The 25,230-nt window shown below is 50.7% G+C and overlaps 9 protein-coding genes across 9 annotated transcripts; 5 read left to right on the forward strand and 4 right to left on the reverse strand.

The window, feature by feature from the left end:
- Window positions 1-1,538: 1,538 nt before the first annotated feature.
- PC9H_003819 (uncharacterized protein) lies at window positions 1,539-3,470 on the reverse strand (the record flags this gene model as incomplete). The annotated part of the gene is made up of 13 exons (XM_036773411.1): window positions 1,539-1,797; window positions 1,852-1,934; window positions 1,990-2,266; window positions 2,320-2,457; window positions 2,528-2,678; window positions 2,730-2,789; window positions 2,838-2,881; window positions 2,940-3,043; window positions 3,094-3,135; window positions 3,201-3,206; window positions 3,261-3,314; window positions 3,377-3,384; window positions 3,437-3,470. 13 exons carry the CDS (start codon window positions 3,468-3,470, stop codon window positions 1,539-1,541), a joined length of 1,260 nt encoding a protein of 419 aa, XP_036634884.1.
- A 256-nt stretch (window positions 3,471-3,726) lies between these two features.
- Window positions 3,727-4,722, reverse strand: PC9H_003820 (uncharacterized protein; the record flags this gene model as incomplete). Its single annotated transcript, XM_036773412.1, has 7 exons — window positions 3,727-3,832; window positions 3,882-3,979; window positions 4,030-4,272; window positions 4,320-4,383; window positions 4,434-4,518; window positions 4,570-4,631; window positions 4,685-4,722. The coding sequence occupies 7 exons, from the start codon at window positions 4,720-4,722 to the stop codon at window positions 3,727-3,729; spliced, it is 696 nt and encodes a 231-aa protein (XP_036634885.1).
- Window positions 4,723-4,874: 152 nt separating this feature from the next.
- PC9H_003821 (uncharacterized protein) lies at window positions 4,875-5,968 on the forward strand (the record flags this gene model as incomplete). The annotated part of the gene is made up of 5 exons (XM_036773413.1): window positions 4,875-4,962; window positions 5,010-5,099; window positions 5,165-5,308; window positions 5,361-5,515; window positions 5,567-5,968. 5 exons carry the CDS (start codon window positions 4,875-4,877, stop codon window positions 5,966-5,968), a joined length of 879 nt encoding a protein of 292 aa, XP_036634886.1.
- Window positions 5,969-6,802: 834 nt separating this feature from the next.
- On the forward strand, window positions 6,803-9,429 carry PC9H_003822 (uncharacterized protein; the record flags this gene model as incomplete). The annotated part of the gene is made up of 3 exons (XM_036773414.1): window positions 6,803-7,487; window positions 7,557-9,169; window positions 9,229-9,429. 3 exons carry the CDS (start codon window positions 6,803-6,805, stop codon window positions 9,427-9,429), a joined length of 2,499 nt encoding a protein of 832 aa, XP_036634887.1.
- Window positions 9,430-10,213: 784 nt separating this feature from the next.
- PC9H_003823 (uncharacterized protein) lies at window positions 10,214-13,433 on the forward strand (the record flags this gene model as incomplete). The annotated part of the gene is made up of 11 exons (XM_036773415.1): window positions 10,214-10,344; window positions 10,419-10,594; window positions 10,651-10,725; window positions 10,774-10,798; window positions 10,851-11,168; window positions 11,218-11,504; window positions 11,553-11,841; window positions 11,898-12,213; window positions 12,262-12,545; window positions 12,604-13,234; window positions 13,293-13,433. 11 exons carry the CDS (start codon window positions 10,214-10,216, stop codon window positions 13,431-13,433), a joined length of 2,673 nt encoding a protein of 890 aa, XP_036634888.1.
- Window positions 13,434-14,042: 609 nt separating this feature from the next.
- On the forward strand, window positions 14,043-16,363 carry PC9H_003824 (uncharacterized protein; the record flags this gene model as incomplete). Its single annotated transcript, XM_036773416.1, has 11 exons — window positions 14,043-14,118; window positions 14,184-14,701; window positions 14,753-14,877; window positions 14,926-15,060; window positions 15,113-15,202; window positions 15,257-15,467; window positions 15,524-15,607; window positions 15,658-15,720; window positions 15,777-15,865; window positions 15,928-15,955; window positions 16,010-16,363. 11 exons carry the CDS (start codon window positions 14,043-14,045, stop codon window positions 16,361-16,363), a joined length of 1,773 nt encoding a protein of 590 aa, XP_036634889.1.
- Window positions 16,364-16,503: 140 nt separating this feature from the next.
- On the reverse strand, window positions 16,504-17,446 carry PC9H_003825 (uncharacterized protein; the record flags this gene model as incomplete). The annotated part of the gene is made up of 5 exons (XM_036773417.1): window positions 16,504-16,544; window positions 16,599-16,730; window positions 16,783-17,165; window positions 17,220-17,322; window positions 17,380-17,446. The coding sequence occupies 5 exons, from the start codon at window positions 17,444-17,446 to the stop codon at window positions 16,504-16,506; spliced, it is 726 nt and encodes a 241-aa protein (XP_036634890.1).
- A 128-nt stretch (window positions 17,447-17,574) lies between these two features.
- SWD3_1 (WD domain protein) lies at window positions 17,575-19,006 on the forward strand (the record flags this gene model as incomplete). The annotated part of the gene is made up of 8 exons (XM_036773418.1): window positions 17,575-17,803; window positions 17,865-18,028; window positions 18,082-18,208; window positions 18,255-18,357; window positions 18,411-18,476; window positions 18,533-18,786; window positions 18,844-18,863; window positions 18,917-19,006. 8 exons carry the CDS (start codon window positions 17,575-17,577, stop codon window positions 19,004-19,006), a joined length of 1,053 nt encoding a protein of 350 aa, XP_036634891.1.
- Window positions 19,007-23,592: 4,586 nt separating this feature from the next.
- PC9H_003827 (uncharacterized protein) lies at window positions 23,593-25,228 on the reverse strand (the record flags this gene model as incomplete). The annotated part of the gene is made up of 3 exons (XM_036773419.1): window positions 23,593-24,520; window positions 24,579-24,747; window positions 24,799-25,228. The coding sequence occupies 3 exons, from the start codon at window positions 25,226-25,228 to the stop codon at window positions 23,593-23,595; spliced, it is 1,527 nt and encodes a 508-aa protein (XP_036634892.1).
- Window positions 25,229-25,230: the final 2 nt, after the last annotated feature.

The raw sequence follows: 25,230 nt of genomic DNA on the forward strand, positions 1-25,230 counted from the left end.
AATAGTTTCTCCTTTCCATCTCTTCTGGCATCACGCATCTCTTTAATGGCAGGCATACAGCTATTCCGCACAACTAAACAGCGTACAAAGATGTATTTCATGGGGACGGCTCTCTCAAGCATCCACGCGATGGCCCACCGTCGATGTTGTATTCCACGGACAGTTTGTTTTCTCTGCCTGCCACCGGACCCAGCGATATAACTTTCTTGTACGCAAGGGGTTGTTCTCGTCCCGTCCCATCCTACCCGCATCCCCTTTATCTCTGGTTGTCAACACAAAGTAACTACACTCGTTTCAATGCAATTTTGGTCATTATGCAGTCCCTCATCTCCTGTGCACTTTTTCATTTCCCCTTGTTCAATTGTCTCTTGCATTACTACCCCACTTCCCTTCGCGACCATAGTCCCCGCCACATCCTATCCCCCCTCAGCGACAGTCGCATTCGTTCTTAACTATTACCTTATTATATTTCATTTTTATGTTATATTCTTCTACTCTTCTCAGACTTCGCACAGAAGGCGGTCTGATGCGTCGTTCTACAGTATATTGTTTTTTGCTTCCACTCTCCCAGCATTCCTTGCCCTTGCCGCCCCACATCGCATCCGCCTCTCCTCCGCCTTTTTCGCTTCACCTGCACATATCATTTTCACCTGCACACCCCGAACACTCGTCATTGTTGCAATACCACTCGTATATACAAGCATCACCCAAAGGTCTCGTACAATCACACAATCACTTCACAGAAAAACGCTCTCGTTCTTGCAAATTGATAAAGATCGTCGACCTGGTGAGTAACGTAAGTATGTAAATGTACACAGCAAGGGTTTCAGGTGTTCGCAGGAAGGAATTCCGCCGGGCGTGTGTTTGAAATACCCTAGGTCAATCCCTGATCCAGCCCACGATTTCCCTACGTAGTTGGCAACGATCTCCACGGACCTTACCTTTGCACGCAGCCCACTTACTGGTCGGTCAGGTACTTGTGTCTTATGTCGCACACTGTCGAAGGGTTCAGGTACCTCGGAGGGTGCATCGCGCGTGCATGGGAATGCAGCCTTGTATTCTTTCATTATGGGTTGCCAACCGGCGCACACAAACCAATCCAAGGATGATCTACAAGGAAACCACGCCCTTAACAAGGGTGGAATCAACCCACTTCCATTGGCCCAACGAGAGACCAAGCACCTGAGGGAGCGCTCATCTGAGATCATTCGATAACGCCATAGGAATGCCCCCAAATCCCATGAGGGTCTTGTGCGTCGTTGTGGAGTGGTGTGATTGCATCTGCAGACTGTGTACTTTTTGATGGGCCGCCTGTGGGAGACGCCGCAGGGATACGCCGGCGAACGAATGGAGGAGACCATCATCAAAAGATGGAAGTTCACATACCCGGTTTAAACATACAAGATAATGATACGAAAACATTGACATAAGAGGTGTCCAGTTCTTCGAGTTCCGGATCCCAAGAGGAATACCACTAGAACCGATGACAGCCAACGTAACACTTCAATGTTCTAGAGGTATTTTCTTTCTCCATTCGTTTACTGAAGGATCCAGCGATCACCGTCCTTCGCGATGCCCACTGGACGCTTCTCATCCAAGCTGATTCGGCCGGCATTGAGGATCGCGGTCGTTAGGACGGTGTTCGCGATCGTAGGAAGTCCGTGTGTATCGTATTCAGCGGGCTTAGAGGCTCCAGAGTTGACACTACGGGCCGCGTCGATGAATTTTTCGATAGAAATGTACCCATAGCCACGCTGGCCATCAAAGTGACCGCTTTCCGAGGGTGAATACTTCATGCTAACAGAGACTTTGATTAGATCAGTAGAAATGAAGGAACTAGAAGACACATACTAGAATGGATTGTACCATGTCTTGCCAGTGTCATCTACTGTTACATCATATCCGCGATGGGCTTGATCCACAGTAATGTCGCCCTATATAAATGTGCATCAGAAGAAGACTAGCCTGGCTGATGAGCTTTACCCCCACCTTTTCGCCCATGTAATACCAGTGCTGCGCGGAGTGAATGCCAGCCTTAAGGGGTGCGGTCCACGAAGCAGTATACACTCCTGTGCCCTTGTGCTTGGGACTCTTAATCGATTGCCAATCGACCAGGAGCGTAATCGTGTCTTCAGTTTGAGGAACGCAGTTGTACGGCTCGCTTGTTGCAATGCCTGTGGCAGCGCTTGCCACTACTCGCGTGGGCACAGCAATGTCCTGCAGGATCCAACAGCAGATATCGATGTGGTGGGATGATAAGTAATAGCTATCAGGTATTTCAACAACGAGGCGACCATCATTACAGGAGGTGCCTCGTACCTAATGTCTGAATCCCTGCCAGCCCAAGCGCGGAAAGTCTCGAGCTGGCTCTTCGGTTGGCTCATCCACGCATTAAAGAAGTTAAATTCTCCTAAAGTGGAGGCGCGGGCTTTCGCATCGCTGTATACCGGATCGAACCTAGTCACGTTGATTGAAGTTAGCGACGAGTGACGGACCATTCAATTGTTATAGTCATAAATAGCCTCACCGTTTGTGATGTTCGACGAAGCAAACTACGTTATTTTCCCGAGCGGCATCAATGAGTTCGTTGTGGTGGGAGAGGAGCTGAGTGGCGGGTTTCGTCACAAGAACATGGATACCCTTCCTGATGGCGTAGATAGCGATCGGGTAGTGCGTACCTGTGGTCTATGGTGAGACAAAGAATCGCCAATGGCAAGCAAGGAACTCACTATCTGGCGTGAAAATGATCACGGCGTCGCCGGGGGACAATTTGTCGATAGCGGCCTTGTCTGCTTTCCATTAGGAGCATGCACTCCACTCCGAAGAATGCTCCTTACAAGCATCGGGATCAACCTTGCCCTCCTCGGGGAACGCGTCAAACCTAGAATCGTTGTAAATAAGTTAGTCGATGGAGTGCGAGTTGCAACACGGAGACTTACGAGAGATCCATGTCCTTATAAACATTGCCAATGTTCTGGGCCAGATGTTCGCGAATAGCGGGGAACTTGCCGCCGTTGACACCAACCATACTAAGATGATCAACCTTCGAATTTCTGGTCAGAACCAGGGCATGACACCATGGCGTGCAAGTACCTTTCCCAGTCTTCGCAAATCAAATAATGTCAGGCCAACGACCTATATTTGAACGGCCGTGAATACGCTCTCGTCGAGGTAACCAATATATTCGAGAAGTAACGTACCCCGATCTATTGAGCAATCAGGATCGTATCGCGCAGCGATATCGCCATTGTATCACCCACCTTCTTGTCAGACTTTGATGCACCAGATCCAGTCCATCCTGTGGTATATTCACCCTAGCGGACATACGGCGTTGCTGGTAAGGCCTCTTTATATTCGCATAATATACATGACTTACGGTACCGCCTACAGTGTCACGTCAAATCATGTCACTGTATGCAAAACGATCACGACTTACACATCAATACATTGAGCTTAGCTTGGCTGGCCATGGTTGAAGATGGTATCGCTGTCGATTGGAAGTTCGAGACGAGCTCTCATCGTTTATAACAGGACTGCCAGCAATAAAAGGCAACAAGGAGAAACCGAGGACTAATGAGCGGAGACGGGCGGCCCGGGAAGGGCCGGGCCGACGACCAAGTCCACTCCAGTGCATGTGATCCACGGTACGAACTTGGCAAGCGGACTCAGGCTGAAAGCAAGGCCTCTCTAAACGGTATATTCATTAGGATACTAGGATATTGGGAATTATCGCCGTTTGTTTTTATTGCTACGTGACTTATTCTGAGCAGGCCCAGCTTTTGGCTGCGGTTGTGGCACGGCAGCAGGTTCATCCGACATGAGAGCAGAGATGCTGACAGTGCTTTAGAACCTAAGACTGTGGGAGAAGGAAGGCCGCATACCTTGACTTGAAATCTCCTGTAGCGAAGGCAGACTGCGCACTTGCGATCTTCGCCTGACTGGCTCGCATCTCTTCCAAGGCTTCGGGGTCCATGTTTTTCTTTTGTTCGAACTCGATATAACTCCGAGAAGTACACGAGAGACACGTACCATGAGATATGGAGTACCGATCGCCATCACGGCCGTGAGCAGCATTATCATCATCATGGGGTTCTTGAACATCGCCAGTAGGCTGAAAGATTCATGGGCAACGAAATAATCATGCTTTTGCCGAACGACGAGAGAGATAGGGTGGGGCAGAATCACTGAAGACGGAGGATTCAAAGGTGTTCCAGGTATGTACGGTCGCACTTCGACGGCCGGAGGCGTTGTGTTCAGAATATCGACGCGTAGCTGTCTGTGAATCAGCAATATAGCAATTAGTCGATTCAGAAACGCACCTGGTCAAAGATGAAATCATGAGTCGAGACGGAGAGAACGTATGTACCCGCAGGAACACCCGGACTTGAGAACGGTCAAACATACTGGGACCAGGAATTACATGTTGAGCTCACATGGTAAACTTGCCATCCTGCTGTATTCCCCCGTAGTATTTACCTTCATCTAATACAACCTTCGAGCGTCCTAGCTTCTCAGGCCCTATATCATCAGTCAGTTCAAAGCCGGAGTGGTACAAAGGGATCTGCACACCTGGACACATGTCGTTCCAGAGAATGTCGCCTTTGACCGCGAAGGCGACAACTATTCTCAGCCTATCGCAACGAGTGGGTCAGGAATAGTTGAGAATCAGCGAGGTCATTTGTACCATCCCAGTAGCAGCAAGCTTGCAATCCACGGAACCATTAGTCTGACGATGCGGAGGGTGACGAGGCAGTTTGAATCTTGTTGTGCAACGCCCTCCGAGGCTGGGGCCTCCGAAATCAACAGATGCAAATTTATCCTGCTGCTCTCAAGAACTCCTTTGCACAGTCCATTGACCTCTTCAGATCGTCAAAATGCGACACAAGCGTGCTAAAACATACAAAAGGCTCATGGCCCTGTACTCCATGTCATTTGGGTTTCGCCAGCCATATCAAGTTCTCAGTCAGTACAGATTACGCTGTGTGACTCTGGTTTTTACTGGTCCACAGTTGATTCGCATATGTGCAAAGAAGCCATCGACCACAAACTCGACATTATGAAACAACTCGGTGTGGTCCTTCAGGGATCGGTCAAACCCAGTGAGTGATTCGGTGGCCCGTTTTGTCCGTCAACTGAAATCTCTAACCGTAGTCTTCATTGCTAGTGATCACTCAATGCTGTATCCATGAACTCTATCTGCAAGGAAAATTGCAGCAACCTGCTGTCGACCTTGCGAAGTCTTTCGAACGGCGAAAATGCAATCATCGAGAGGCCATCCCCGGCGACGAATGTTTGACCAGCGTCATTGGTAAGACACCAATATTCCATAATTGATTGACAGAGACATATCCATCCGCCAGGGGACAAAAATAAGCACCGATATGTAGTTGCATCCCAATCCCAACCCCTTCGTGCGGCGCTCCGACAAGTTCCTGGTGTCCCGCTTATACACATCAATCGAATAGTCATGGTCCTTGAGCCTCCTAGTGACGCCACAATGGATGCAAAAAAAGCGGTATGTTGACTTCCTTCAGCTACGCGCTGGTGGGAGCTAAACGAGGTGCAGATGGAACAGCAGTCAGTTCAACCCACACTTGCTCCTGATATTGCTTTGGTACAGTCAAGTTCAAAACAACCCCAATCTGAGCCTCCTCGGAGAAAGCAAGGTCCGAAAGCACCTAATCCGCTGAGTATGAAGAAGCGAAAACCTGCGCCTACAAAACCGGACCCAAAACGCGATCTAGATGGCGGAGCCCTGGGGAAAGGGAAACGGCGGAGCACGACGAACGCGGGCGCTGTCAGTGGTAGCGATGGTGAACAACACGAGGGTGTCGAAAACCGAAAGAGACCAAGTGATTCAATTGATAACAACGAAGATGGTCCAGACGGGCGATCATCAAATGGGCGCAAGCGCAAACGACGGAGAAAGTCTGCAGCGGTGGATACACCTGATGGCCGTGTAGAATAAGTTTCTGATGAAGAATTGTAGTGATTTCTTTGCCTCATGTTGTTTGCGCCACGATTCTCATGCCTCCCCAGTGTTCCCGGTCAGATACTATCAAGATAGATGTGGGTGTCCAACGTCTCGTTATTGTGCCTGCGCCGCCGCATGGTGCGCTATCGGCGCTTTCACCCATGCGTGTGCACAGGTAATGCAGCCGTAAATCGGACGAGTGTTGACAACCCATGCGAAGACATAAGTATGTTTATCGTGTGGCCTTGTTTCCGGGGTCACACATAAGATGACAACTTGGCGTGGCTGGTTGATCTACATAAGACGTTCATGCACGTTGTCTCTTCCTCTCCGTCTCGGATACTATATGGCTACGGCTCTCTACTGTAGGCGCCGAGCCGAGCTCTCTAAAGACGCAGTCATGATTGCGAATAGGCTAACAGGACTGGAAACACGCAAAGATACCTGCAAATTTCGTAATTATCGGACGGTACAATACTCTGCTCACTTGTAAGTTGCACTTTGACGTAGTAGCTTGCGCTAATGAGTCTTCCTGGAAGTATGAGCTAGGTGAAGGAGTATCGACGATCAAGAAATAAGATTAAGAAGTAGCACTGCCACCATGCCTGAATCCACGAGGCGCGCAGCGTGGCAAACGTGACGTCTTTGAGTTGTTCCATTCTTGGACCATGGACGACTGGCAGGCCCTGCTCCAACATTCATCCCTTCACGCCCTTCTCTCTCTAGCCAGCAACGACCACTAGCCCACGACGAAGCTTATACGACTCATCCACATCCATCTTGAGGCACAACACAGCCAGGGATCGAACAATCGCGGTCCAAGACTCCATGTCGCAAATAGCAGCCAGCCCTCCTGGCAACATCGTGGCACCATCTCCCCCCGAGGGCTTTGTCCCTCGGAGGGAATTCCTACGCGAGCATCGAGCAACTGCGAATGTATTTGCCCTGATGTCCATCTCTGGCTCGAATCTCATCAGACTCTACTCCTTCCCGGTCGTTGTCGTCAAAGCACTCCGTATGATGTTCGAGAACCGGGAGCTGTTGAGCTTCGTCAGAGAAGACTCCACGCAGAACTGCTGTGAGTTCTCGATGGAGGGGAAACCCTGGACAATGCCAAAGAATGTCTACACCGAGAAGCTGCTGCTCGACCTCTTGACTGTGTTATCCTCGCATGGATGGAATTTTCTATCCTCTATAGACTATGGGCGCGAGCATGACGACCGCCTCGCCCTCACTTTCTACAAACCTTGTGCCGTCCAACAATTCGGCAGAGGTTCCCCTGTTCCTCCTACGCCCAATATTTCGATGAGTAACTTGCACGACAAAATGGGAGGTCGGCGCACTTTCTTTGGCGTCTCTTTCGCCTCTGCGAGCGTCCTGCGAGTAATATCACCACCACTCAGTATCACCCCAGCCATTTTGCAAGCTGTGAGGGGAGCTTGGCCCCGAGGTGTAGTATCGGAAAAGAAGATCGGCACGAACGCGTTTGAATTCAAATTGAAAGGGTATAAATGTGCGTTTTTTGTCATAAAGACAAAACCAAAATTACGCTGATAAGTTCTTTCTATCTCTATGTGCCCAGGGTTCCAGGAGGATACATTCGCCACTGATTCCCTTCGACACATACTCACCCTTCTGACATCACTTGATGTTTACGACTTCAGTCTTATCACGTCTTTGTCTTTGGGAAATCGGTCTCGCGTGAAGGATTTGTGGATTTTCGCTGGGCCTCCGTCTTCCTCAGGCGACGAGATCATCCGTGAATCTCCTCCACCCTCTATCCTCGATGGTTCTCTACCAGACCTCAAGAGGCTGGTCCGCCTCCAAGATCTATCGCACTCTCCCCTTGTGAACCCGCCTTTCCAACATCGCCGCTTCACCAGCTCTCCAGCAAGTTCGCCCGCCATGCCTATGGCCCCGTCCGCCCACGTCAGGGCAGCAACTGAAGGCGGCATCACCCAACCTCTCGATCAGCAAACCGACCAGTCGAGTGACGTCGACTCGTTGTCAATTCTCAGTCCCAACCGGAAGTCCATATCACGCAAACCCGCACCCCGAGCGCAGGTGCCGGTGTCTGCTCTGTACGATACTGAGCCCCAACCGCAGCCGCGTGAATTCTTCAGGACTAATTTGCCTAGTACGATCAGTAATGGCACACCTGATATGACTGGCGTAGGATCTAGGGGAGGGACGCCTGAATTGTATCAACCGGGGACGGCGTGGAGTGACGATACCTCGTCCCATGGGTCTCCCCGGGCCATCACCACCGAGTCGCCCCCGCCCTCTGGTCACTCTCGGCCACCACGAACTAAGACACCGCCCGCGCTGGTGTCCGATGGTCATTCCTCACACTCCTCCGCCCCCGTCACCACCCATGTCATCCAACCGTCAGACTCAACGCCCAGAGCTACGCAGACTATTAGTACTGGCGCCCTCCTGAGCCCGGGTGTATTTAGAGACTCGGCTGTCTCGTCTGCGGAAACGAGCTACGATGCTGTACCTATTAAATGGGTAGGGTCTACCATCCAACCTCAGGGGCAGATGCTGGCCCCCGCCGCCCAGGTAGATCGTATGTCTTCTGGCCCAAACTTTCCTGGGGGCTGGAGACCAACGCCGGTCGAAGAGAAGGACGAGGAAGAAGTTGTCGCTCCGGCCCATACATTCGGCCAGCACAACGACCCGAGTCCGGAACGTGTGCTGCAGGAGGTGAAGTCTCGCGTGGAATCGCCGGAGTATAAGCAGGGCGACCACAGATCGCGGAAGAGCGAGGCCGGTGTCGTAGGATTGATTGCAGACCCCGCCCCTCACCAATCTCCGCCTGTGCCGCGACTAGACAAGGGGAAGGGAAGGGAAACGTCTAACCACGCTAGTTCAAGCAGCGGACAAGGCTGGGTTCTTGTCAACGTGGATAAAGATGCACATGCCCAGTCGCCGCCGCTGCATCGCGTACCCAACAGTCTTCATCGGACGAGCGAGTCTCGGAGTCAGTCTTCCCTGCAATATCAAAGCGCACCGGAGTCTCCTGGGTCCCGAGGTATCTCTGAATTTCCCCGGCATAGCGAGCAGAGCCCACCACCCGCACCTGCGCAAGCAATCGTAGCACTTGATGCCGTCGAGGCCAGCAGCAAGTCCAAACATGGTGAGGAAAGTTCATCTGCTGTCCGTCGTCTGTTTTCTTTGACTAGGGGGAATTCAGTGAGTCCTCTTGACATTCAAACCCGTCAATCAAGCGGTAATCCGTCATTGCTGTATAGAACAAGGGCAAGGGCAAGGCCGGCGATTCGACAGATGGATTAGCTGGAAGGGCTAAGGATATAGAAGCCACGGCACAAGTGATAGAAACGAGGACCCAGACTAAACCGAGGACTCGGGGCGTTCTGCGGTCCAAGTTCAGGTTTGCCAACACGCCGGAAGCATCTAGGAATAACGACAAGCGACGAAGCATGGATCTTTGACTTTGAGGGCATTTATGTATTGGGTCTAGACTTTTTTCTCTCGTCTTGGATATACTCAATCTACTCTGCTGCTCTAATACCATACACACTATCTCATAATGTTGCTTTGCTGGTAGAAATCTGTATTGTTCCCCCCTGTACCTGGTCACGTGAGTGTATGGAATGCAGTCTCGGAGACAAGAGAGGCGAGCTGAATGCTGGCAAACTGCAAGGCAGTTCTGATGCGAGATAAATTCGCCAAGGAAGCTGGAGAATTCGTGTACGAGAATGCTAATTTTTTGGCTACACGGCGGACATTTAGAGGGGAATGCGGAGTTCACAGGTTTGCAGCCAACACGGAACATCTGGGAGACCAAATTGGACACGACCGGGCCACACTGACTGGGCAAAATGGCGGGCATGGCACTGCGGCTCCCGATGGGCAAGATTGAGGAGGAGAATTAGAAATACGGGGAGCAGAGGTGAAGCAGAGAATATAAAATCGTGAAATTCCGCAATAGACGAGCAGAGGCGGTCGGAGGGACACGACTGATTGAAAGTGACCGAACGCAAACATCTCCCTTCGAGCCAACCCGTGGCCGTGTCCCTTTCTTTGCCGCTCTCCCATCATCCTCCCTTTCCCTCCCTCCCTCGCCCTCAACCCTCATCGTCGTGATCGCCAACGTCCTCCTCGTACCCTCTCCTGCCCATTTGCCCTCCTTAGCGTCCCCCCACGGCTATCTCGTCCCATCTGCGCAGCGGCGGGCTTCATTTACCTTTTCTTTAACCACAACCCCCATTCCTAATGCCGACCTGCAGACGGAAAAGAGTCGTCCTCACTCAGCCCTCAGACGAGCTCCTCGATGCAGTAAAGAACGACCCGCACAAGGAGGTCTTCTACCTGGAGCAAACAGGGGAGATTTTCGAAACCTACGAGTAAGCCCGCGTCACCCTGTTGTTCGGCAACAACTCACTTCATGTTCTCCTCATCGTACCGCGCTTTGCTGCAGAGAATACGCCGCGCGCATGTCCTTTTACAGACTCAAACAATTCCAATGCGAGTTGACAGGCAAGAGCGGACTGGATTACTTCCAAGCCGTCGAGAGTGAAAAACACGAAGCTACGACGCTGCACACCCGCTTCTCCGAGCCTCTAAAACCCGTCGTGCTGAAGGCGGTACAATGGCGTATGTTTCAATTCTATTCCTCAACTCTCTGTACTGTCGTCTGAACCTATGCACAGAGGTCATGGGCCGCCTGGACCATCTAGTTGAAGCTGTCTACGATCGGTTTAAAGACCGTTACTTCCAACACGAGAGTACGTGCTTTCATCTCCATTGCATGTCGCAATACTGACCCCAAGTAGGAGTGATTGTAGATTTACATCCTAAGTACTTCGCCGTCTTATGGCGCCTTACCAATGATCTCACCCTTCCCTTCCAGGTATTACGCACGCGTTGAGCGAGTATACCCTCCGAAGTACTACCATGACGTGGATGCTCGGGACGCATTTAAGCCCACCGATCTGACTTCAAACGCCATCATGGCGGTCGACGACGAGCCGCCACACGTCATTGCTGGGGATCTCAACCTGCCTATCAAAGAGGCCAACCAGCGCGACGACCCCACCCTGTATTATTATTGGGTCCATATTCTGGAACTGGAAAAGGATAAACCTGATAAGAACAGGTCGGCTCAACAGCATGAGAAGGACGTAGGGATAATCGGAAGTCTCATGGAGGTTAAGTGCCAGATGATGAGGTACGTCTACTTGAGCATCCTATGCCCTATGCTAACATATACTTCACAGTCGCGATCGTCTATGTTTCTCAAAATCCATACTGCGTCGTTTTATACGTGATTGCGTCGATAGGGATGCTGCAGTTGCTTCACCCTGGACGGTCAAGCCTGCAATTGCGCAGCGATATGGCGTTGATACTGTTATGCCAGAGGAGACTCGGAAGGGTGTTGCGGATATCAAGAAGGGAGAAATTGATAAACGAAGGAAGACTTACCAGAACGAAGAGGGAGGGCCACCGACGAAGAAGCAGAAACTCAACCAAAAGAAGAGTCTGTCACCTGCGGAGGAGGCAAAAAGTTAGGCAATTATCTCTCATATCATTGCTGTTACTGACAACAACACAGTGAAAGCTGGGCTTCCTGTGTCTCACAAGAAGGATCGGGAGAACCGTGAAAAAGCTGAGAGGCAGAGGTTGGCGAAAATCGAAGCAGAGAGACTCGCCGCAGAGAAGAAGAAAAAGAAGCCTATACGCTACCCAACGGAGGATCTCGATGTTCGACTCACTGACAAAGACAAGAAGGCGGGTATGAAGATACAGCGACCTGTTCCGAGTCAGACGGCGCTGCCCTTTAATGAGCAACCGGGAACGTTCGAGTCTTTCCTTCTGGTATGGAATTTCCTCAACGTCTACGGGTACGTGCTTCGAATTCATACGCATACGAGTACAAACTAAAGGCCCGCCTACACAGCCAGCCGCTTCATCTCTCTAATTTCACACTCGACGAGTTCGAACACGCCATTCGCCATAATGTTGTCGACCCAGCGTGCCCCCTGCTGGGCGAGGTACACTCTACCCTGATCTACAACCTACGCAGTGTCCCCTTTGTCAAGTATGCCGCCGTAAACTCTCTAGAGAGCAGTGGCCTGGAGAGTATGCATGGTGTGGATCGCCAAACGCTAGTTTCGACTATGTACAGTCTCAGCGGAAATTGGGAGCGACAACCATTAAGGTCATCAGAAGGGCGACTGGGGTGGGAGAATTGTATGCTGAGTTGCTTGGTAGATGTACGTCTTCTGATTGACTTCCACACCGGCAAATTCTAATGAACGTAGCACGCTACTGTGCAATCTTTCCCAAGGTTGCAGGAGGTGATGACGAGGCTTCTGTTTAACGTCTACTCCCAGACAGAAGACGAAGAACCCGCTCCACTTCAGCAGTCATCCGCCGATCAACAATATGCGTATCTCTGCCCAGCTGACCGTATAGCTATCCTCAGCTTCATGTGCAACCTGGCTATTTCGAGTAAAGCCATACATGTCCATATGGAGAGCTGCGAGGAACAACTAACAGCGCTACGGAAGGAGAAGATCGAGGTTAATCGACAGAAAAAGTCATTGTGAGTACCTTTTACCTCGCTGTTGAATTGGCTTATGGCCTAACCATAATCTTTCCAGCCAGGAGAAAATGTCAACGCTTGCTGAAGTCAAGGAAGAAGACAAGGATGACGGCCTGCCTCCCGCTCCGAACGGAGTCGACGAAGATGTTACAATGCAGGACATGAGCGAGCTATCAGACGCCTCTGCCTCCGAAGGCGGGTCTGAATCTGCCAATCTCAGTGCGAGACAGAAGGCTGTCAAAGCTAACGAGATGCGCATCAAGGCCCAGACACAAGCTCATGCTAAACAACGGGAGGCTGCCAGACAAAAGGCTGCGTCGATTAAGCAGGCCGCCGCGGAGCATCGACGGTTGGATGAGGAAATGAACAAAATCGAACGCCGCCTGGAGGGTATCGAACGGGAGTTCAGGAAGCTGTTGGGTTCTGTGAGGGTGAAGCCTTTAGGCCGTGATCGGTTTTATAATCGCATTTGGTGGTTCGATGGGTTGGGCTCCGCATCGCTGGTCGGTAGTGGCGGTGTTGCGCAGTATGGAACTGGACGACTTTTCATACAAGGACCCAGTGAGTTCGACCTCGAGCTGTTGGGGCAACGGCCGCCGGAGGAGATCGAGGAGCGAAGGAAGGATGAAGAGGGAGAAGATGGCATGCTAGGTCCTGGTGAATGGGCAGTTTATTCTGATCTCGAGGAAGTGAGTAGCTAGGCCTGCTTGCTTTTTTCGTTGTTAACTAGATTGTTTGCCCCCGCAGATCGATGAATTCGTAGCCTGGCTCAACCCTAAAGGTCATCGAGAGCTCGCTGTGAAGACGGCTCTAAGCAAATGGTGGGTGCACATCACCGCAGGTGTAAAGAAGCGAACAGCGGCAAGTGCCTTCCTTCTGGTGGTATAGACAATGTATTGAGCGTGTTGCCATATGCAGGACCTTAGTATCAACGCGAAACTTCCTGAAGCCCGCCGTAGTATGAGAACAAAGGCCTCAGGAAACGACATTTCAAGAGAACCCTACATGATGTGGGTCAATCGACGTGCTATCAATTCATCATAGATGTATTCTTCCGCCATTCTTCCCACTGCATCACCACGCTCTTTTCCCCTTTGTTCCGTCGTCAATCATCTAAAGCGTATTGCCCACCCATAGATCACCGCATGAGTATATAATGTTGTAAAAGTACATAATTCGTAATCGCTGTTCTTGAGGAGAACCAGGGGCGCGTGTCGAGATGCGAACGCTCAATAGATACCGAATGGTTCTTTTGCTCTCGTACACGCCGAACTCTCCTCCACTTCGAGAAACTTCTTGCATTCTGTTGGTGGTCCCCCTCTCGGATCTTACTTGGAGGTAAAAATTTATGGGAGAAATGCAAAGGCCATATCGCTTGACCGGCCCATTGGGACCCTTCCTCCGAGGCTTATCATCACGACAAATTTCAGATTGGAGCCCCTTGCGCTGCTCCAGTAACTGTAACGACTTTTCTTCACGACCCACGACGACTGCGAGATGACTTCTATACCCACTGGGTTCGCGTTTGGCTCTGCATCGAGCGCGCAGAGTGTTCGAGATGCCATCGCCTCCTGTATGTGATCCATACTCCCGGACTGAACGAGAACACTGGTTCCTGACTATACCCACAATGTGCAGATCGACGAACCCAGTTTTTGATAGCTGGTTCTGCGGTGTGTTCCGCGTCAGATGGCTACGAGTCGTTTGATGAGGACGTCGAGGAGGCTATCATCAGGCCGCGAAATGAGTTCACGGAGGACGAATTTACGGCATATGAGGGAAGAACAGACGACACTAGGGCCGATGAGCTGACGACTGGCCAATTTGAGTGGGACGATATTGAAGAGCAGCCAGCCTTCGCGATTCCTGCTTCCGCGCCAGCCACTCCTCATTACCGCCCGGTCCTGCCTGCCTCTCCTGGTGCATCTCCCCGGATTATGAAGTCTGGCGAGCGTGCGCCTCTCCTCGCAAGACCGTCGTCTCCTAGTACTCGCCAAATCACCCAGGAATCAAGGATACCCGTTCTGCCCACCCACCACCAGACTTACGCCGCGACAGAGCAAACTCCTGCCTTGGTCCATGTTTCGTCACGCACATCTCTGCTGCAGAAGCAGCCTGTTCATGTTCATATTGGAAAGAGCACCTATGGACAGACCGTAAGGCTTTCAGCGTCTTCAAAGTACTGCAGATCGCTCACGTTCGTTTAGCTCTTCAACTCAATCGCCATTCTTCTTGGTATTGGTATGCTATCGGAACCTCTCGCCTACGCGTACTCGGGATGGATCTGTGGAACGCTTATCATCATCTCCTACGGATTCATCTCCTGTTACACGTACGTGCTCCACTGCTTCGTCGATTTAAGTTTCTAACCTAATTACAGAGCGAAGATCTTGGCGCATATAATCATGTCAGATCATCGCCTACGGTCGTATTCAGACATTGGACGCAAGGCGTTTGGATCGCGAGCAACTCTTCCAATTAGCCTCTTGTTCTGTTTGGAATTGTTCACCGTCAGGTGGGTATCTGTTCCAGGATACACGCGTTTGCTTGCTGACTTCGCCATCCAGTGTCGTCCTTGTTACGCTATACGCCGACTCTTTATATACCATCATCCCCCAATACTCTCCAGACACCTACAAAATATGGGGCCTCGCTCTGTAAGTCTTGCGACGCGTCTTGTTTCTGAACCCGTTGGCTAACCACGCATATAGATTGCTTCCTACCGTGTTCTTGCCCCTGTCGCTCCTATCCTACGCGTCCATTATGGGCATCCTCAGCATCATATTTCTGATTGGCGTCATGTTGATTGACGGTTTGTCAAAGACCGACGCTCCAGGATCGCTGTGGACACCCGCTGAAACCTCTTGGGGGCCAGAGGGGTATGGAAAACTAGGCGTAGCCTTCGGGTTGTTCATGGCTGGCGTAAGTTCTTTACAGGTTCCCAGTGAAGTAAGATGCTCATTTATGATATTGACTAGTTTTCGGGCCATGCAGTCATTCCTTCTCTCGCCAGAGACATGGTTGACCCATCGCAATTCGATTCCATGATCAACTGGGCTTTCGTAAGTCCTCTATTGCAGTCCTTCTAGTAATACAACTGAAACGCCCCAAGGTAATTGCGACGTCTGTGTATGCTATAATCGGAAGCGCCGGATACTTAATGTTCGGCAATAATGTCAGTGAAGAGGCAAGTAACAAAACCAGTTCAACGCACACTACCGCTCATTCGAGACCCAGATAAGTATAGATCTACTTAATACGCCCGGATACAGTGCCGTGTTGAATCAAGCCGTTCTTTGGATGCTTGTGATCAGTCCTCTGTACGTGTCTAATGTAGTCTAGGACTGATTAGGTACTCGCACTGACTGATGCATACCAACAGCTCAAAGTTTGCTCTGGCCACTCAACCAGTACTATTTCTTACTTGGTCGTGTCCGATCAAAGATTAACTGATTTTTCGACAGCTCAATACGACTCTCGAAATCCTGATGGGCCTTGACTCACAAGTCACTGCTCCGGAGGAATTCTCAGGAAAGACTTCTCCGCGAGGGTCGTACATACCCCTCAAGAAGATCTTGCACGTTTTGCAGAGAGCGGGGTTAACTGTCGCGTCTGTTGCTGTCTCGATATATGTGCCCGAGTTCAGCGCAGTTATGGCCTTCCTTGGTGCCTTTTCAGCGTTCGTCTTGTGTGTAATTGGGCCTATCGGTGCCAAAATAAGTCTAGCGGGGAAATGCCAGTGGTTCGATGCTATTATTCTTATTGGGGCGAGCGTTATGGCTATCTGGGGCACAGTGGCAGCTGTGTGGTCTTCGTAATGTACCTACTTACACGATTGCATATTTCGTTGTTTATTGCTTTTTTACTTAGATTATGTTTTGATTTCATGGACTTCTTGATGATCTTCCCAGGCATGTATATGATTTACAGAGAATGCAGTACACCTCTATGTAGATGACTACGCCTTCGTTGCTGCGAACGAGATGATTTTTGTAACCTCTGTACACGATGTAATGTCAGTGTGGGGCACCAAGGGCATATGGGGAGACGTACGCGGTAGCTTGATGTTTTCTTGCACCACGGTGGCTTCGATCTGGTTGTCGGGGTTGGGAGGGATGGTGATCATTGACGTAGATGCATCAGCGGCCCAGCCTAGCCTTTGGACGTACGCATCAAGCTCAGCACCTGTGTTTGTGTCGATGAGTCTGTCAAATGCTACCCCAAGGAGGCTGTTTACCTTGCAGATCGAGGTACGAGCCCAACCTCTGCGGACTGATGCGCGTGAACGCTGCTTTCACCGCCCGGATTGCAACATCTCTTATCGAATCCTCGAACCCAGCGCACTCGACAGTGTAGTTATCCCGCAGATTCTCCAGCTGCTCCGACTTGTACGTCGCCCAGAACGCGGGGAAGCGGCATCGGAACAAGAGGTTGTGGAGGTGTCGCAAGACGGGCAGAAGGGTTGGGAGGGGGTCGGGCTCGTCGAGCGTCGCGTTTATCGGGCGTTCTTCGAGGAGTGACATGCAGAGGTTGAAGTCTGGAAGAGGGGAGGCGGAGAGGGATTTGATGAGGATGTTTATGACTACATCTGGGTTGTAGAGATCTGGGTTGAATTGGTAGCTGGTATACAAGTTACGGTCAGCTATCACTGCCTCGCATTAGTAGGACAATTACAGCTTCAAGATTGCGAGGTTTGCTAGACAGTCGTATTCCTGGCTGCGAATTTGGTGGTACAAGTAGTCCTCGAGGATGCCGACGTTCGATGGATTGTATCTGTCTGCGATTTTCCTGTGGTCAGACTTATGAAGAGACGGGGAACTATGGAATCGCTCACCGACACCTGAGACCAAGGCCTCTATGAGTTCTGGTCGTTCTGGGGGTGAAATCCAAGCTGAGGCCATCGTCGTTGCTGGCGGTGAGACACTGCAACAGAATTTTTGAGAGCGTGTGGTCACGTGAAGTACGGCTACACTCAATCTCCAAATGTTCAAGTTCTGAACGAACCGTCAATCCAGTTATCTCTGATACGATGATTAACGAAGAGCCCACCGAGGATCAGAAGACAAAAACTGAGCAAGAACAACCCCAAGAAGCTCAACCAAGCGTTGCCCCAGACGTCGAAATGAAAGTGCCAGACGAAGTAAAGCAAGCAACCCCACAGAAACCAAATTATAAGCTGCAATACAGTTTGAGCGGGCACACCATGTCGGTCTCGTCTCTCAAATTCAGCCCGGATGGGACAATGCTCGTGTCGGCAGGTGGGTCACAATTACTAGCCCTCCCCTGTATACACTGACTGAGGTGATGCATGAAGCGAAGCCGCCGACAAGCTCGTGAAGCTTTGGAATGCTTTTACCGGAGAATTCATGCGTACATTTGAAGGGCATACGCTCGGTATCTCAGACGTTGCGTGGTCAGGCGACAGTGACTATATCGCGTCCGCGTCCGACGACAAGACTATCCGGATATGGAGCCTCGAGACAGTGAGCAATAGTACCATCTTATTTCGGGCACTGGTTGAACAAGATGTTACTAGGGTTCGACCGCCATGACGCTTAATGGCCATACGAGCTTCGTATTCTGCGTGAATTACAACCCGAATTCCAACTTGCTCGTCTCTGGTGGGTTTGACGAGACAGTACGCGTTTGGGACGTCGCCAGAGGTATGTCATGAGAGAGATGCCCGTTCCTTTACTGACTTTGGTACAGGGAGGTGTCTGAAGGTGCTTCCAGCCCACTCCGACCCTGTCACAGCGGTGGGGTTCAATCACGATGGCACGCTTGTTGTGTCGAGTGCGATGGATGGTCTCATGTGAGTCTTCCTTATGAACACCTCATAGCGATGCTAAACTTACTGCGCATAAGTCGAATATGGGATGCAGAATCTGGGCAGTGTCTAAAAACACTGGTAGACGACGACAATCCAATATGGTATGTCTATGCCACCCAGATACGCGTTTCTGCTCATCAATACAATAATACATTAGCTCGCACGTCAAGTGGTCTCCGAACTCACGATTCGTACTGGTATCCACACAAGATTCTACCATTCGTTTGTGGAATCACCAGACCTCACGCTGTGTTAAGACGTACAGCGGTCACGTCAATCGCACATTCTGTATACCAGCATGCTTCACGAACGTGGGCAGTAAATGCATCGTATCAGGCAGCGAAGACGCCAAAATCTATATTTGGGACCTGCAAACTCGTGAGGTTCTGCAGATTCTGGAAGGGCATCGGGGTGAGTTACTTTCCTCTGAGTCAAGAGAAGTTTTACTGATGAAAGCAAATGCTGTAGATGTTGTGCTCGCTGTGGCGGTAAGTCCATCACTCTTCTTTTCACCTGCTCGTCTCATCGGACCGTTGACCAGACACATCCGACCCACAACATCATCGCTTCTGCTGGGATGGACAAAGACCTTACCATTCGATTGTGGCGTGATTCACAACCGACATCTTGATGAGCTTGTGCTTGCCTTTGTACCTATCGATCTATTGTAGAACAATTCTCGTTTGTAATTGTGCCATAATAGAGAGGTTGCGAAAGCCGTCATCGGCTGCTCCCGGTTCGTGCGCCAGCACGGTGGCTGTGCTCTATAGGCTCACGGGCGCTTCTTGGAATTGGCGACTTGAGAGGGCGCATCGTCGAACTGACAACACCCCACCCCACGCGTCGTTTGACTACACTCACAGGTATAATGGAGCTACAGTATTTGGCCAAAAAATACGAATTTCATAAGAAATTGGTTTTGATGCTGGAGATGCAGGAACAAGAGGAGGAGGATAAGAACGCAGGGAGATTGGGGGAGCGATTGCGTCTTCAGGAGCTGGGGGACAATGTATGGATACAACAGTTTCGGTAACTCCCAAATATCACACCGAAGTGCCCAGTAATTTACAGCTTGTTATAGCTTTACTCAATCAGAGGTTTACCGTCTTGTTCGTGCTCTTGACATGCCTGAACACATCCAATGCCCGTTGAACGGGATTGTCGAGGATCGCGTCACAGCGCTGTGCATGCTTCTCCGACGACTTGCATACCCTATCCGTTTAGCAGATGTCGAACTGTTCTTTGGGTGGGAACGATCACGATTCTCTCGCATATCGAGAGCCACAGCCGCTTTCCTTTGGCAAAGATGGAAGCACTTGCTTCGCTTTGACCCTATACGCTTATCCCCCTCGAAACTCTCATCGTTCGGTGAATTCGTCCACGAAAAAGGTGCACCTTTATCAACGGTTGTTGCCTTTCTTGACGGAACTCTTCGAAAGAATGCTCGACCCATTCGGAACCAACGGATGGTATTCAATGGATGGAAGCGAATCCACTGCCTCAAGTATCATGTTCTTCTCAGCCCGGACGGAATCGCAATCCATGTGTATGGTCCCGTAGAAGGACGGCGTCATGACCAAACAGTCTACAAGGAGAGTGGTCTTGCAGACCTTCTTGACCGCCATTTCCGAACTGAAGATGGCCGGCCTCTATACATCTTCGGCGATAGTGGATATGTATGCAAGGGACAGGTTTTATCGCCGTTCAAAGGGCAGCTTTCTGAAGAAGAGCAGATGTGGAATGAGTCGATGAGTAAAGTTCGGGAGCCAGTCGAGTGGGTATTCGGAGAGATCACCAAGCAATTTCCATTTCTCGATTTCAGTCGTAACCAAAAGTTACTATTACAGCCATGTGCGCTCTACTACTTGGTCGGGATACTTTTATGCAATGCCCACACCATCCTTCATCAACCACAAACCCCGCAATACTTTCACTGCCCACCACCAAGTCTCGATGAATACTTCCACGGCAACACCATTGATGACACAGACCTTGATGAATGGTGTATGACATCACCATGGACTGAGGTAGAGGTACAGGAGGACAACGAGGTAGAGGGAGAGGAGGACAATGAAGATATATTTGAAGATTAGTGTAGCGAAAGCAAGGCACCATTATAGATACGGCTGACTCTATGGAAACAATACTACTTAGATTTCGAGAGATTGAGAGAAAGAGTAAGTATAGCTGCTGTCAATGCTGCCTGTTGCTCCTTCTCCTGGAGATTTCGAGCAACCTGTTCATTACGGCGCTCAATCTCATGCTGCTGCTGGGCCTCCAAGAGCGACGTGACATTGCTAAGAGTTTCAATTGTCTGCTGCTGTAGTGCCACCATTTCGTTATGACGCTGCTCATCACGAGCACGGAGATCGTCCAACTCCTGCTTCTCATGTTCAATCTGTTCCATGAGCAACCTCTGGTATTCACTATGGCGTCGCTTGCGTGGGAGAACTCCAGGAGCATGATTCTCCTTGTCACCATTGGAAAGAGAGACTGCGCGACGCCTCATAGTGTATAAGTAAGACTACAATGAATAAAGTTCAAAAGATCACTTACTTGACACCCCGTTGAGCCTGCTTTTCACGTACACTGGCCCCAGGCAGCGATGATACATCTACCATGGATTCCCCACGAACGAGACCTTTCATGGATGCGATACGGATCTGTGAAGACGCGGTGTTCTCGACAATTTCCTTCATCTGCTTCTGGCCGGATTTCACAGCACGAGCCGCCGCCTGGTCATCGAGCAAGGCTACGATGTCAGTCATCATCTACAATGATGGGTGCTAAGTAGGGGAATGGGCACGAGACTCAGCACTCACTTTTATAAACAGGTTGATTTCTTCATCCTTACCCGTAGCCTGGAGAGACCGCGTTTCTGCTTGCTGTATATGGTCCATGAATCAGGCTGTGGTAAAGCTAGCAGGAACGCACCCTATGTTTCTTCACTAGCTCATTAAACCGGTTATGACACGCGCTTCCCGACCTAATGGTAATTGAGCGAGGTCCCTCGGCTGTTGTTACCTCTCTGAGCTGCTGAGCTGTTTGATCCCATGCGTCGATGACAGTGTTCGGTGGAGCGTCAAATGGCTGCAGCTTGTAGACTATGTCTATGAGATGTCGGTCCTGCCAGGGGTCCCAGTGAGGGCTCTTCGCATTGTGCGATTGGACCAAGTTCCCCAGCTCTTGGGGCGCCTCGTCTGATGCCATAGGGAGCGACCCGTCTTCACATTGCCAAGTGGGAGAGCGTCGCGCAGAGAGATTCTCGGAAGGGGATGCAAGCCTGATTGGGGGACTCTTCGGGAGTTTCAAGAGCACATGCTTCTTGTGAGGGTGGTCGATCACTTGAGAGGCTTTAGGCATGACAGACAAGCGTCCCAGTGAGGAAACACGGTCGACCACGAAATAGACACGAAACCAAGCGCGCGTACCGGGCGCACGCGAAAAAAGCCGATATCGGCTGATTTGTCAGCCGTTGACGGCTTTCGCAAGCTCTCTAATTATGCAAGTAGTAACCTAGGGTGTTCCACAGCAGTCCACAGCCTCCGAGAAGCCGAATGACTCAGCTCCGACCGTCCGGGGCTGTGGGGGTTCAAACTCCGACCTGCGCACCATTATAAAGGGGCTCAGTTGAGCGGTCATCCTTATCTCTCTGTTCATCACCTCCACCGCCAGCTCAACGTGAGCCACCGCCCTGTCTGTTGCCGTCCGCCCACTAACTTGCTACAGTATGCAAATCTTCGTTAAGACGCTCACCGGAAAGACCATCACCCTCGAGGTGGAATCTTCCGATACCATCGACAATGTTAAGGCCAAGATTCAAGACAAGGAAGGGTGAGTAACCATTTTTGCAATGTTTTTGAGCGAAAGCTGATTGATGGACTAGTATCCCACCCGACCAACAACGTTTGATCTTCGCCGGCAAGCAGCTCGAGGACGGTCGCACCTTGTCCGACTACAACATCCAGAAAGAGTCGACTCTCCATCTCGTGCTCCGCCTCCGTGGTGGAATGCAGATTTTCGTCAAGACTCTTACCGGAAAGACGATTACCCTCGAAGTCGAGTCCTCTGACACGATTGACAACGTGAAGGCCAAGATTCAGGACAAGGAAGGGTGAGTACCATCACAGTGAGCGTTCTCCTGTATTAACCTTTCCGCAGTATTCCTCCCGACCAACAGCGCCTCATCTTCGCTGGCAAGCAGCTTGAGGATGGTCGCACTCTCTCGGATTACAACATCCAGAAGGAATCCACCCTTCATCTTGTCCTCCGCCTTCGTGGTGGTATGCAGATTTTCGTGAAGACGTTGACTGGCAAGACGATCACTCTCGAAGTCGAGTCTTCCGACACCATCGATAACGTGAAAGCCAAGATTCAGGACAAGGAAGGAATTCCTCCCGATCAACAGCGCCTGATCTTCGCCGGCAAGCAACTCGAAGACGGCCGCACTCTTTCCGATTACAACATTCAGAAGGAGTCTACTCTCCACCTTGTTCTCCGCCTCCGAGGAGGCATGCAGATCTTTGTCAAAACACTCACCGGCAAGACGATTACCCTCGAGGTGGAGTCTTCCGACACAATCGACAACGTGAAGGCGAAGATCCAAGACAAGGAAGGAATTCCGCCTGACCAACAACGTCTGATTTTCGCTGGAAAGCAGTTGGAGGATGGTCGCACATTATCGGACTATAACATTCAGAAGGAATCCACTCTCCATCTTGTCCTTCGTCTGCGTGGTGGTATGCAAATTTTCGTGAAGACTTTGACGGGCAAGACCATTACCCTCGAAGTTGAATCGTCGGATACCATCGACAATGTCAAGGCGAAGATTCAGGATAAGGAGGGGATCCCACCTGACCAACAACGCTTGATCTTTGCTGGCAAACAGTTGGAGGATGGCAGGACGCTCTCTGATTACAACATTCAGAAGGAGTCCACTCTGCACCTTGGTGAGCCGCACTGATATTGTCACAACTGTGTTGCACTGATACAATGACAGTCCTTCGTCTCCGCGGCGGCAACTGATTTGGTCGTTGTAGTGTTAGCTCGCTTACTTTGTACATCTTATCACATGACAATACAGTCCAACGTTAGATATCATTCTATGCCGAACGAAAACTGAGAGTTATAGTGAGTTGGGGTTAGGTCGTGTATCTGTCATATATATGCAGTAAGTATTGTCGCTAAAACGCTACAATCCTCTACGGTAGTGATGTCCTATTCAGTCTGTCGAAGTGTCCACACAACGACTGTCATGGCAGCTACAAGCGGTCCTACAATAACCCGCCATAGATACTTGTTCCAATCCTCTATATATCGGTCATCGATGTGTATCATTCGAGCCACAGTCTTGGGAAGACGAACGAAAACGAGATGTAAAAGATTGAACGGAGGAGGAAACATATAAGGGGAGCTGTGATAAACCACAGCATAAATGAAAGCTCGGCGGGCTTCAAGGCCAACAGGCTTGGTATACCGATCCCACCTCTCGAGAGTAGGGGAAGCACAATTTTTGGGTAAAACATTCATAAGGATCGCCAGAGACGAGAGGAACGAAATGAAGATGATCGCCAGGATGAAAAGGAAGGCGGAACGAGTCTCGATGGGGATTGGAATGACTGAGAAAGTGGGGATAGGAAATTCCAGGTTGGACATGATCTTTAAGGAAAATGTGTCCGCTAGTGAATACGAAAGTAGAACGAAGCAAATTGTGAAAACAGGGAGGAAGAACCGGAATGCGGGGGCTGCAGTCTTCGCTATTGCGAGGCTGAAGAGGGAGGCGAGAGGGAGGGGATTCTCGGGGTCTAGGAAAAGGAGGGGGCTCGTGGGGATGGGTAGGTGCAGCGCAAGGATTTGAAGCGCGAATGCGAGAAGTAGAATGAAGAACGCGGTAGAGCCTGGAATTGGAACTGCCGGAAGAGATAACATGAATGCACAAAAGGCAAGGAGAGGGGGTATGGCCACCATAGACCATGATCGAATGGCGAGGGACAGTGACAAGATAACGATGAATATCTCGCGGAGACCGTAGTCTGAGCTAACGTGAGGAGCGTCGACGATACTGACGATTGGGGGGTATAGGAGATACGAGGCCAAAAGAAACAATTGGATAGCGCCGCAGACGTTGTCAAGGATATGATATATCCTGTGGCGTTCGAAGCATTAATTATAGATGGCGGTGGCGATGTCAGGATTCTACTTACCGAGGCGTGCCAAGGTTGTCGTATCGGTCTAAGATGATTCGTGGAGAGATACTGGCGAATGTATCCTCGGGGAATGCGCCTTGCTTCCATCGTCTGAGCAGACTCAGCTGCACCAGTCGGTGGGTGACTAGCGCCCTGGGGCTGTCCTCGCCGTAAAGAAAGTCGACGACTGTTGGGTCGAGTCAGTTCTGAGCCCAGTCACGAGAGGCCCTGATCATACCTCTGAGACGGCGAGAGTCTTTGGAATGGTCCTCAGGGAAAGCTATCCAGAGAGCGTCCTCTACCTCAACCGCATTGTGATACTCGGAAACGAAGAGACTCCAGGCACTGGCGATGTGTGCATCAAGAAGTTCGACATCATTTGCATTCTCTTCTAATTCCTTCCATAATTCCCACAAGTTGTTCGTTCTGGGCCGCTTGTGCAGCCTGAGTTGGCGTAGTCTGAGGAGGACAATGAGCGTGTAAGCGACTCTGACCTCTGGGGGAGCGTCTGCGAGGTCGTGAGGGCAGAGGTCGTCAGCGGTGATGTGCTGTACGTCGAGGGTGGAGACATGAGCGAGCGTCGGGGCAATTGAGGGAACGAGCGGGAGGTCTGGTGAGCGTACGCGGTCAAGAAGTGCAGTTACTTCTGTCGGTCGATCACCGTTCATAA

This window comes from Pleurotus ostreatus, assembly GCF_014466165.1.
Source record: "Pleurotus ostreatus strain PC9 chromosome Unknown scaffold_2, whole genome shotgun sequence".
In the NCBI taxonomy this organism is placed as follows: domain Eukaryota; kingdom Fungi; phylum Basidiomycota; class Agaricomycetes; order Agaricales; family Pleurotaceae; genus Pleurotus; species Pleurotus ostreatus.